Source organism: Gasterosteus aculeatus, chromosome 1 (assembly GCF_964276395.1).
Source record: "Gasterosteus aculeatus chromosome 1, fGasAcu3.hap1.1, whole genome shotgun sequence".
In the NCBI taxonomy this organism is placed as follows: domain Eukaryota; kingdom Metazoa; phylum Chordata; class Actinopteri; order Perciformes; family Gasterosteidae; genus Gasterosteus; species Gasterosteus aculeatus.
The window spans coordinates 13,281,749-13,295,194 of record NC_135688.1 but is presented as its reverse complement, the minus strand read 5'-3'; the positions used below and the strand labels follow the sequence as shown (position 1 = coordinate 13,295,194).

Genomic DNA, 13,446 nt, shown 5'->3' with positions numbered 1-13,446 from the left:
AGATGTACAAATAAACAAAACAAAATGGCAGAGTGATGCTGTGTCATTGCAGCTGAAGAGAAAATCACAATTATAAAAAATGTAGAAAGTAAAGTTAAAGTAAAAATTATTGAAGACAAGAGGGAACTACTATGGTAGAAAAATCTAGCTAACTTGACCATAAACAGACTGGGTTGTATGATTTGACAGTCTGCTGGCCCTCTAAATACCATACATGTATGCGCAATGATGACAACTTTAAAATCTATTCAGTAATGCTGCGAGAGTTAAGAGTTAGGTGTGACTACCAATACCAAACACAAGAGTGGTATACATTATATATCGTCTCCCTCTCTGCATGAAACTATTTACCGTAATGCTTAAAGAACAGGATAAAAAACTTCATTGTCTTTCAAATATATCTTCATCAAATGGCTAGAAATAATGTCACAGAGGAAAGCTGTTTGCCATTGCAATTATCTCACTGGTATTATGTGATTAGTTTTGTATGGCAGCTGTACTAGCAGGTGTTCCATCACAAACAACATCCCACATCCACTGAAAACATCCCACATCCAGTGCAGAGCCTCTGCGAGATGGTTCATGAGATCATTTGTATTCCTGCAGTCAGCCCATTTTTCGTGTGTGAAGACCAAAGCAAAGATTTCTGTGGAAACTGTTGCCATGCAACAGCACAATACTGCGCTCATACAGAGTAGTAACTCCACTGTGCGACTGCTTTTCCTCCTGAGCTCAATCCCTGAGTAGTGCTGCAATGTTACATTCTATTGTTCATTACGAGCTTTATATTTAGGGCTGTAACCTCCGTGTCATTGTTTCACGGAGGGTCAGGGGAACCTCAGCATCTGGTCCCCGAGTCTCCCCTCGGTTTTCCACATCCAGCGCTACTTAAAACTGATCCTGGCTCTCACTACTTAGTCTGTATTTCTGTGACCTCACCACTGTTCCCCCCTACAGCCCCCCAACCCTTTTCTGTCACCACCACCACCACCGACCCGACCGGCCCGCTGTCAACTGGGCTGCACGTCCCCTCAAGGCTGCAGAGTGGAGGAGGGTTCTTCTTCCTCTTCTTCTTGCCTGCGCTGTTGGGAATCCCCTGTGCTCGCGTACGTAATGAGTCACCGGCTCAGACATCCGCCCGACCCGCAAACACTGCGAGGTGTAATTTGTCAACCAGTCGGCACCTTGGGAGCTGATTGTACAACAAAGCAGGACTGCTTAGATAACAAGGCGAACGAACACACAGAAGGATGATTGATGATTTATAATGAAATGCGAGTATCAGACTGTGTGTTTGTATCAGACCAGCCTTAACAGATGAATTCCCAGTATTCAAGTATTTGATTATATTTGATTCATTAACAGTTAATTAAAACATTGTGAGCCTCTTTTTGGCCTCTGGAGTTAAGATTTTCAAAATAGATGACAGGTTACGAGGCAAAGACTTGCATCACAAACTGCCAGACAAGTGACGACATTTGATTATCGCGTTCACGACTACGAGCAGATACCTGAGAGAAGCTGGAGAAGGAAGCAGAAAGGGAAAAAAGAAAATCCTTTTCTTGACATTTGATTATCGCGTTCATGACTACGAGCAGATACTTGAGGAAAGCTGGAGAGGGAAGTGGAAAAGGAAACAAGAAAATCCCTTTCTTGAACAGGTGCTGCTAAATTTAGCCCGTTGGGCCGTTAACTGTTTTCACCGTGCGCCTCCTCCCTTCTCGCTGAAGACGCCTCCCCTGGTCAGCGATCCGTCAGAGGGGGTCAAACAGATCGCTCACGTCCTCTGATATCGAGCTCTCTGTGGAGGATACTTGTACGTGTCACAGTAGGCTGGAGTACTCCCGGGGGCTCATCCAGGTCTCCCAAAAACCCAGTGCTCACTCAGCGTGGGCCCACAGACAATATGACGTATATACGTGTCTCGCTGTGAAAATGAAGAGCTTGCTCTTCAGTTGGCAGGTGGTGATCTTGCAGAGGACTCATGTTGTGAAGAAATATTGTGTGAGAAAAAGAATTCTCTGAAACTGTATTTTAGAGAAAATGTATGACATTTCTTAATCTTCAGCTTTATAATTTTTTATACAATACAAGACATCATCTTTGTGAATCCCAGGATGTGTAACACATCAAATATGTCTTAAATAGTCAATTTGGAGCAGAATACGCTGAGGGACTGAGATCATTTGGCAACGTGAGGCCTTGAGAGAACATGCAGGATGATATAAGCGTCGGGGTGGGGACTTAATTTTAGACTCACCTTTTACAAACTTCTGTTCATCACACAAGCCTCTGTAGTTATGAATAATCACCAACAGTATTATTAGCTGATTTGACGATCTAAAATGACAACGGTGTGTGTTGCACCCGGATGGGGAGGGTTTATTGGGGGGAAGGGGCGGGGCTAAGCTTCTTCCTGTGTTGAAACTTTTCCATTGCCTGCTGTATCCTCTAATGTTTTGGGACAAGTGCTCTCTTAAAATAGCCTCTTAAAACCTACAGCAGAATATTGTGACACTTTTTGATTAATAATACAAAGCCTAAATGTTAGCGTGAATAATTTATTTTGAAGCAGTCAGGCGTGCAGCAGCTGTCTTTGTGCCTGGAAGACTCTGCAGCAGCGCTCTTTGTCCTATAATTACTCGTAACTCAAACAATACTAATAACTGCGCGTGGTGAACTTTAAGATAACAGAAGCTGATTATTTGTGTTATCTGTGTGATTTCGTCACGTCCTGTGCTTGTTCCGCCGGAGGGAATACAAACTCTCAGGAGCCATAGAGAGGCAGAAAGTCTCCATAGTGGATGGGCTGTCACATTGATGTCTCTGGTCCACTCACTGTCTACTCACTCGCTGCGGGGAGGCCTATTTATAGATCTGTCTCTGTTCTCTGCGTCTACGTCGGCCCCCTCTTTCTCCACCGTCCCCTCCACCCCTCCGCCTTCTAACGGGTGGATATTTCTGGAGCCGAACTGCTATTTATCTCCGTTGCATAGATCGCATTCAGTCAGATAGTTACCTTTTCAAAATGACGTGTCAGCATATCTGCTGCTCAGAAATGTAATCTTGTGTTTAGTCTCAGTTCCTGATGAATCTATTGCCGAGCCAAAGCATCCTTTCCAATCACTTGATTGATCACAAGCTGCAATGTTTCACCTCCAGGCCGCGAGCCTTTATGTACTGAGTGGAGGGGGCCGTATGTTGACTGTGTCAAGTCCAGAGCCGCACAGCCAGCCGTGACGGCCCTGTGGTTTTGTAGACGGGTAATGTGATGTTAAAAGGGGGTTGAGGGTGAAACAATGCTGACATGAAGGTATAATGTTTACAATGGTGACCATCTCAGTTCAGCGTGTTAGCATACCAATATTTACTAATTAGCATAATTCAAATTTGTTCAGTTGGACTAGACTATTTATATCAGTCGTATTCATAACATGAGGCTCCAGTCAGCAGCTATTTGGCTTTGCTTAGCTTAGCATAGCTAGCCGAGCTCTGCAAAGGTAACACAATCTGCCTTTGTGCACCTCTAATATGCAATAATTTTTAACTGTAGAAAAAAAGAAGTTTTGAAATAACCTAGTTATTTGTCGCCTTAACGCGTTGAATATATCGGCCTACGAGCCAAATATCTCTCTTCAATCAAAACAGCTTATTAAAATTAATGAATGAAAATTATTTTTATTTCACATCGTCTGTCCCTTTTTCAATGAGACATTGCGGAAAGTGGCATCATCGTCCACTGAAGCTCACAGGAAATTTGTTCCAGTAATTTAGAAGGCGATTGCCTTTCTGGGACATGATTAAGACTGAATGATCTGTTATTGCTCCTGCCTCCCGTAAGGGGAATAAACTTCTGTGTGATGAAAGTGATCAGACAGAGCGGTTATTGGTTATTTAAATGGAACATAATGAAACATCATCCTCTCCAAGGATTTTATCAAATCAAATGAACTGCTTTGACATATATGTTTCTTCGATTCAAAGGTCATTATGTACATTAATTTATGCAGCTATTAGTTGTTGTTTTTATTGGTAAAGGTTAGTTTTTAACCATCTCAAATTGAATCTGTGGCTGCTGGAGATTCAATCACACGTCCCTCAGCAGGGCCCAGCCCTTTGTCAAATGTGACCAACATTTACCAATGATGAAGACACCAATCTTCCTAAAACTGAAGAAGTGGACTGAAATAGGCTTCTTGGTGCTGCATCCTAATGAGCTGTCTGCTTTGAGCTTTCATTTTTCTACGGGATGCAATAGGTATCTGTGCAGTGCAGCAAGGAGCCAGCTAATAGCGGGATACTTATTATAGCCTTAGCAACAGGAAGCGGATTGGTGGCTGCAGAGAGTGAGCCTGTCAGCGATTGGCTGTTGAGAAGGACCTTGCAAAACTGAGAATTTAATCTCATGAAAGGTTGAGTGCAGCAAGCTGCAGCACGGTGCTGCAGTCGGAGAGTGAGCAGTCCAGCAGTTTACCACTTCAGGTGATCGATCAGTGTGACTTCCTGTTTATGCACAGGTACTGGGATGGACCCGACATATATGTGTATATAATATGACTTGCATGTAGCCTTAAAAGAATCCTCCATTTTTAGTCATGAAATAGAGGATTTTATATTCATTGCAGTGCTCTCCTGCTGCAATAATTAAACCGGCTGTATTTTTCATTAATGCCCTAATTTAGTTAATCTTTAGCGAGGTAGGCTTAAAATGAACTCATTTAAGATATAGTGTAGTTGTTAAGGGAGCTAGCAGTGCATCAGCACTGGAGCTTATTCATACTCCATCTCTATAGTTCACCCACAGACACTCAACACACAGCAGGTGTGTGTGTGTGCTTGTGCATTCAGATATGGATGCACAAGCGCACAACGCACACACCTGCCCACACAACTTCCTGTGTCATTGCTTGGGCGGTAAAATTTCTCCGACATTCAAAAAAAAAAGTGTTTTTATGCAAATTTTAAAAAAAGAGCTGAAGTGTTTGCGTTATGATATAAACAAAAATATAGAGTAGAACCGTTAAACAAATAACTTTAATGGGCAACAGATGGCAATCAAATATTCCTCAGAGCATACAGTTTGCATTCCTGTCGCCCCCCCTGCAAATATCCAGCAGGTCAGCTTCGCTTTAAACTAATTCACGATTTTCTCCTTTTCACCTCACTTCCTGTAATTGTTTTAATGTCACAGCGGAAAAATGGATCAACATCCAACATAATATAAACAATAAATAACTAATTATTAAAAAATCAGCATAATGCATGTATTCTTGACAATGTCTGTTATTTCAAAAATATTCACACAAAGATAATGAGAGAAAAATGCCGATCCACTCTTTTTTAAAAACTCACTAAACATAAAACAGATCAAATCCACTGTAATATTTATAAACTGTGAGCAGTTGTGCAGCTTGGCATCAGGATTTCATGCTATTTGTATGGCGAGCCTTCAAGACCAGCAATATGTTAAAAATAAATCAAAGCAGCTGTGACATACAGTGTGAGCTCATGGAGGCTGACTCATGAGGGTGACATGTGAACAAGGTTGTGTGACTGACCTTAAGGCTTTTGGTTTCTCTCTTAAGCCATCACATCTGTGATAAGTCCCCAAAAACTGCTATCTATTAGGAAAAAAAGGAAAACTGCCATTTGTATGAATATATTAATGTAATAATCTATAGCAGTAGCAGCATTATGAAGATAAATGCATTCAGCAGCTTCCTGTGACCTGGAGCGCCCTAGTGTCTAAAGTCGGTTCAGAAGACGTTAATTATCACATTAGCTAATCTGTAAAACCAATATTACTGAACTGCCTTTGCTTTCCCGGTGACTCCATTTGTGCATTGGTGTTGAATATTCATATATATGTGCTGTACAGAGAGCGGTACCATCCAACACATATCAAAGTGAGGAAAATACAAACATGCATATGGGAACTTAGAATACTGGCAGATACATCCTTTTTTTGTAAAGATTGACTTGCAAATGAGGCATATTGAAGAGTGATACAGGAACAAAAAGAAAAGCTGTACTGGACAATACACTAGACCACCACAGAAATGGTGCATGTATAATTTAGTCATATTCTTTTTTATTATCATAGCTATTATTTCGGTTCTTGTGCAACTGCTACATAATGACTCACATTCAAGATATTTTGTCACTCAGGAACAGCAAAAAGGTATAAAAGAAATGTATACTGTCGGAAATAAAATATGGTCCATGTTTGTGGATTCACAACAGAAACATTGAGCCTGAAAACGTCACCATTAAAACTGGGTAGCAAGACAAAAAGTACTTGAATACTGTTCAATGTCATAATCATACTTCAATGTGACAAACGCCAGCTGGTAAGATTGAGTGATCACTGGTGAGTTTTTATATTTTTTATCTTTTCTTTCAGTAACAAATTAAATACACATATTGCATGTCACTATAGCAACACTCATTACAGGTCCATTTTTACGATCACCATTTTGGTAAAGCAAATCAAAAAGCCATTAACAAATGAAATAAATTAGGGATTAGAAGTCAACATCAGACGAAGCTTGTTTTTCTCAATCATATGAATACTTAACACCCACAGTATAAGTTAATAAAGTCAAGCTACTGTATATAAATACATCACCAGCATGCACAATATTGAATATTGGATATTATTGTTGTCATCATCTTACACTGAAGAAACAGTATAGTAGGCAAGTGCATTTAATAAAACAAACACAGAAGTAAACCACAAACTCTAAAGCTGCTTTTATTTGTTTTTTGTTTTTTTGTACTTTTTATGTTTTATATTGTTAAGTCTCTGCCTTTCGTAATCTTCACCTCCAAAATAATCTACGGTTCAAGTGACATTACATACCAATCTGAACTTTAGGAAGGGGAATCAATGTTTACTATTAAGTCCTCAATTTGACTTCTGCCTAATTCATCCTTTCAAACGTTTGGGGAATTAATCTAATTACAACTTTCTCTTTTCTCGTTGGTGTGGGTTCAACGTCAGGCTGAGGGCCCCGTTTCTCATAGAAAGACTTACTACTGGAACCAATGCAAACTAGTTTTGTGAGGCATTCCCATTCAAGCACCTTCTCTCTCAAGTGAATCAGATGCATCCCTATCACGCAAAAGCCTAACTATGCAGCTTTGTCTTGACGGAACGAGATCAGTTCCTACGCCAGTGTGAGGCTGCCATTTCAATCCAACGACAACCACTTCAGGCTGATTGACTGACACATCAGTGGTTTTGGCAAATGTCAAAGAGAAAATCAAGAAGACGGAGGCCCCTTTCAACTGTATATATATTTCTATATATATATTTAAACTAAGATTTAACCTCCACTCCCACCTCTCTTTTGATTCTTTTCTTTTAACACATGGAAAAATAAAGAACTGCTGCTGCGGTTGTATCGTCGGCAGAGGTGGCTGCCAAAGTCCACCCGCCCCTTCATAAATATATTTTTTTTCAAAGTGTGGTTTCTCTTTAATTGGCGCCCTCCCCTCCCTCGTCATCCTGCTGGTCACTTGTCCACAGTGTCAAGTTGTCTCGCAGCAGCTGCATGATGAGAGTGGAGTCTTTGTAGGAGTCCTCGTTGAGGGTGTCGAGCTCGGCGATGGCGTCATCGAAGGCGGTCTTGGCCAGATGACAGGCCTGCTCCGGGGCGTTCTGGATCTCGTAGTAAAACACCGAGTAGTTGAGGGCTAAGCCCAGGCGGATGGGGTGGGTGGGCTGCATGTGCTCCTTGCTTATCTCGTGGGCCTCGTTGTAGGACTTTTCCGAGGACTCCACCACGGTGGCCTTCTTCTCGCCCGTGGCCACCTCAGCCAGGTACCGGTAGTAGTCGCCCTTCATCTTCAGGTAGAAGACCTTGCTCTCGTGCTGCGTCTCGCTGCAGTTCTTGATCAGGAAGTTGTCCAGAAGGTTGAGCACATCCTGGCACACGGCCTCCAGCTCCTTCTCAATCTTCTCCCTGTAGGCCCTCACCATCTCAATCTTCTTCTCATTGCCGTCGGCCGAGGTCTTCTGCTCAATGCTGGAGATCACCCTCCAGGACGAGCGACGGGCACCGACCACGTTCTTGTAGGCCACGGACAAGAGGTTCCTCTCCTCGTTGGACAGGGCCTCGTTCAGCTCTGTTACCTGCAAGAGGGAGACAATGGACCATTTCATCACCTGAGCATTAGTCTTGACTGCACCAGGTATACAAATATATTCACTATGAAGACATATAATCCAAGAGAACCAAGTGTCTTTTCTAGAGCCGGCAATCGTTTTATTGTTCCAGTTACTTTAAAAGGGAGGATTTTCTGTTTTATTTTACCATATAGTTGTAATCTTCTTGGAATATTTGTTGGAAGAAAGAGGCAATTGTAAGATGTCACATTGTGAGGGTGCCTCTTTAGTTTGTGGATTAACATGTTAACCGCTGGAAACTCAAGTGGATTCAGCCTGGCTGGTGTCCATTGATGCAGTTCATTAGCAAAACATTTTTCTTGAAATTAGTTTGACCAACCAATCTATAAACAAAGTGATCAGGTAGATGATCCACAAATTGTTAGTTGCGTCCTTATTATAAAAAGGTCTTTTCATGTTAAAGACAATGGTCCACAGAAAAAAAGGAAAATATTTGACTTGTCATGTTTAAGCTGTATAGTCTCCATGACCATTTATTCATTCAGAAAAATGACATGTAATGTAACGTAATTTAGTGCTCCAGGAGCTCCAGCTGCCAAATGGAAAAGCTACGCAAGTAACAATATTCAAGATAGTTGGCAGCAGTGGGGGGACGAGAAAGGAAAGGAGGGCTGGAGAGCTAAAATGTTCCCACAAGCACTCCGGGCCAGCTGCACTGTCAGTGAAACGCATCACTACACAGGCAGTTCACATGTCCCAGTGACCTTCTCTGTGGCTCAAACTGACCTTTTTACCTGTCAAACACCAAGCTGTGACATCACTCTGAGATCGACTGTTAATTTTAGATGTTGACGGATCAGTTTCATAGTTGGGTTGTTGACAAAAGAGACTATGTTGCCTAGAAAAGGCCACCAATTCAGGGTTTAATTAATTGTAAAAGTACCATTGTGTTGGGTTCTTTCATCAATAAATACATAAGGGATGTAAAGTGATGCATAGTGTAACTTGGGCTTCACAAAAGCGTTTTTCTGCTTTTATCTGAAAAATGTCTCGTTATTAACATGCTGAGCTGCACAAAGATGGCGCAAGATCCCTGACGTCACAGACTCATGAAGAGCAGGGCTCGAGCTACAGAGACGCAAAGGCCTACTGTACACCCACTGTACGCATGCAGACATCAAACATGAGACATTTATTGTCAAATATTCAAAGAATAGCTGAGAGCATCCAAGTGACAATAATGTCACACGTGTGTAAATTCAAGGGCTACATAGTCCATGTCGAATACCAACATCCTCATTTAGAGCTAAAAAGGCCAGAAAGCTTTGACGAGCTGTAACAATAGTGGACTAATGAATCAGGAACAGAAAATAAATCAGTATCATTCGTTTCAGGTATGTGTTGGTTTTAAAAGGTTAGACGGAAGAAATGTCGCTGATTAATCATTTGTACGGAAATCATTAGCCAAGCATAAATATAAAAACTACATGTAAAAATCTCCACAAAAAGGATACATACAGAATATATTTCTGACCTTAATGGCCAGGGATTCCCTTTGATTAGACTCAGAGTACACGGCCCTGCAGAAAGGCCTAGTTTGGACCGCACTGACACGGCAGATTGTTTAAAGGGAAAGGAATCCCTCCCTGCACACACACACACACACACTCCGTCCCCCCCCCCTGCAACCAGAAACCCCCCTGATGACAATCCACAGGGGCTCACTCCGTCCCTCCTGAGGAACATCAGACAAAATGTTCCTACTTTAAAGCACGCATGACAATCTGTGTGTGAGCTCACGCAGGCTCCTGGCTGAGACCTTCATGATGCCTTTTTTTCCAGTATGAGCTGTTGTTACACAGCATTTTATTGAACACATGGGGGGGATAGCATCCATATAGTTTCTTTAAGGGTGCCGGGATTCGAATAGAAAAAAGGCTGTGCCCCCCCAGTGACAGCTATTAAGAGGTGAAAAAGATCCTGTCAGGCTGATAATTCTTCTATGCTTCATTAGGGTCCTCAACCCTCAACCCAAAATGACTTTAAAATTGAGAGAGCCCGTCCACATGAATGAGGAATGTAGTTAGGTAAAAACAAAGCCCACAATCCTGATTATATTGACTCACTGCAATATGACAGAACATTCTAGAGAGAGATTCTGCCGCCTCCTACGTTAGTTCAGAGTACAGAGCAGTTTAAGGGCTCCTTTCAGAGCATTCATACCAATCATGCTCCAAAAAAATCCCTCTATGTGATTCTTCCATGAAAATGGAGTAGATTTTGATCATGCATATCATTTGGATTCATGTTACAAAGAGAGGAGGAAGGAGAGGAGGAGGAGGAGGAGGAGGAGGAGGAAGAGGAAGAAAAGAAGGAGGAGGAGGAGGAGGAGGAGGCAGCAGCCGTTGATGGGCTTTTTCGGAGCAATCTCGCATGGTGGCAGAAGCTTTCGTAAATGAGGCATTATCGAGGGAGGCGGGTGGTAAAAACGGAGGAAAGGCAGCTAATGTAATAGAGCAGAGCCTCCATATGACTTGAGCTTCTTATTAACCGGGAGATGAAGCTCATGTGTGCATTTGGATGTAATATCCCTTTGAATGAAATTAGGCTCGGCCAGCAGAAAGGCACCGCCCAAGGAGCCGACGATTTGGACTCGACACAGAAAGAAAAGCCCTGAGCAGTAAATGAATTACTGACACGGCAAATACAGAAATTAAATATGTTCCCCCCCCCCCCTTGATTGTAAAGCTGAAATATCAAGCCAGCAGTCCAACAACTACATGTACGGTCAACACAGTGGATATTGTAGGACGCGCCTTTACGCAAAGTAGCATTTCTCATGCACGGCATCATTAATCATATTCTGTATATATTAGACTTACCGATTTCATGGAAGCTGCCATATCATCATATCTCTCAGCCTGTTCAGCCAGCCTGGCTTTCTGCACCAGCTGCTCGCGATCAACCATTTTTCTAATGACGTGTAGTTGCTTAGTCGAGCTGCTGCACTTGAATGTTTTTGGGTGGTGAAATGAATGATATTTTAATCGCAATGCAGTGAAATCCTTCGCGAACCGAATGCTGCAGCTGTTCCCTGCTGTCTGCCTGTGCTGCGCGCAGACGGGACACCCTCTCTTCCCTCCCTCCCTTCCTCTCCTCGCTCCCTCCCTCCCTCGGCTGCGTCATCACCCGGGAAGGTTGGTGTCCGTGCCAATGATGTAACGCTCCATACTTGGAAACCAAAGGCGCGCAGCGATGGATGGGAGCAGCTGGGCCCAATGCCTTGTGGGACATGAAGTCCTTTGCGCTCTTCGCTAGAGCTGAAGACCTGTGGGAAGTAATGGATTATGGAGGAGGGTCACATAACCTAACACGGGTTGTGCACACGTTTAAATATCAGTTACATAACAGTGGGGCTCCAATGAATTTGAATTGGTTGAAGCTTTTTGGTCTTACGTAAAATAACAGCTGCGTTTCATTGAGCAACCCTGTTGCACAGTGACAATGAATAATCCCTGATCCTTGAATTTTTAAATGTTGAAGTGTGTTTTGTAACGCACAGTACTGTATATACCAGGTCCAGAACCTTCTTATCTCTTGCTTAATCAGACTGGACGTTCTGACTTCCTAAACAAGTCTTAACCAAGTCGTTAGAATTGACCTCTCTCCTCAGGCCGCGGGGCCGCTAGACGCTTTTCAAAGAAATGTAATGAACGTCAACCTAAAAAGGTAAAAGTGATGTCCTTCCCTATTCCCTGTAGAAGTCACACCTCACGTGGAGTGTGGAGAATGCAGAAGAGAGAGACTGAGAAGGGTTGTGTGCCTTGTGATCCTGGACCCGTCATAAAAACAGAATTGGTCTCCGGCAAACAGGCAGATAAATAGAGTTTTATTAGGACGCCCTGCTGCCTAGTTTGCTCACCACCATGGTGACGGGTACAGGTTCTACTGGTGAGCTCGAGAGGCTTTTAAAAACTGTTGGATTATCAGAGGAGACATCAGACATTAGAATAGATCCCTACATATAATGTTGGGAGCATTTCTGTTGCCTCTAAACCACTCTGACACGGTGCCGGCTACGCTAGCAGCTAACAGGGCTAGCATGCAGCATACATTTAGAAATAGACCATTAACAGCTCTACAATAATTTTATCCATTTACAATGACACAACTGGGTTTCTTATGAAAGCCTCAGACAACTACTTGTGTGCCATTTGGAACCTCTCTGTTATTACCAGTATTTCTCCTTAACAATCACATTGTCCTATAACAGCATTAATACTGTCACGACTAGGCCGGGCCTCCTGTTCCCCCCGTGTTCCCTTCTCTCCGTTTCCCCCCGTCAGTCTGTGTGTGTGTGTGGCTCCTGGTTTTCACTTATTCACCTCACTTCTGTCTACTCAGCTATCCTTCCATCAACCCATCTACTCAACAGTATCTGCCTCGGCTTTCCATCCACTCACTGTTTGCTGTTACAACTAAAGTGCTTGTTAGTGGTTCTCGACTGTTCAGCATTTCGTATATTTGAGTCAACTTAATATACGGATTGTATTTCTTATCTGCTTACATGTGTACCTGTGCGCAGAGGATACCCTCCTATCCACCGTAATACGTTCTGGATATATTTAATTAGAGAGGCAGAAACATTTGATTATTTATTTGATTTTTAACCATGTGATTCATTTTTTAGACACACAAGTGTATTTCACACGTTATGTCATTTTTTATTTGGTATAAATTGAGATTGTCCAATCAGATCAAAGTTTGTGTCTCTGGATGCGGAAGAAACTTGATAAAAAAAAGTTCCTTAATGTCATTAATTGAAGTTGATTTAGTTTACTTTTAAGTTAAAATGTATTATTTTGGAAAACACACAGGGAGGATATGCAGCTATTCGGATGGACGTCTCTGTGAGGCTGATCTGATTATTACTCACTGCGTCGCCATAAATGTCGCTCTGTCCTTCCTCTTCTTGCCAAAGACGATTGTACTTCATTTCCAGACAGATGTGTTCCAGGACCTTACTACCAATACACCTTTTTTGATTCCATCTTCAACTCTCTGTTCTTGGCCGTTCTCCTCCATTTAGGGAGTAATATTTTTCCTGTCAGGCTTCATTGCTCTGAAGGAGTTTCGATTTTTTTCTGCTCGGCCGCAATATTTTCGTTTGTCAGCTGAAGGTTAATAGATGCTTTGCAAATTTAAAATGAATACATACAGTAAAACATTTGGGATTGTTATTCTCTCTACTGTCTAATAATGGGGCAAAAAATGCGCCACAATGATCATGGTTAGGTCACAAATTTTAACATTAA

The 13,446-nt window shown here is 42.3% G+C and overlaps 1 protein-coding gene across 1 annotated transcript; it reads right to left on the bottom strand.

Annotated features, from left to right (window-relative positions):
• Positions 1 to 5,015: 5,015 nt before the first annotated feature.
• On the bottom strand, positions 5,016 to 11,280 carry ywhag2 (3-monooxygenase/tryptophan 5-monooxygenase activation protein, gamma polypeptide 2). The gene is made up of 2 exons (XM_040169353.2): positions 11,014 to 11,280; positions 5,016 to 8,137 (listed from the first exon to the last, which is right to left on the bottom strand). Exons 1-2 carry the CDS (start codon positions 11,098 to 11,100, stop codon positions 7,481 to 7,483), a joined length of 744 nt encoding a protein of 247 aa, XP_040025287.1. The 5' UTR covers positions 11,101 to 11,280; the 3' UTR covers positions 5,016 to 7,480.
• Positions 11,281 to 13,446: the final 2,166 nt, after the last annotated feature.

Coding starts and splice junctions, on each gene's coding strand:
- ywhag2 (XM_040169353.2), bottom strand. CDS start 11,100: ATGGTTGATCGCGAGCAGCTGGTGCAGAAAGCCAGGCTGGCTGAACAG. Junction 8,138..11,013: donor TGGCAGCTTCCATGAAATCG/GTAAGTCTAATA, acceptor TCCCTCTTGCAG/GTAACAGAGCTGAACGAGGC.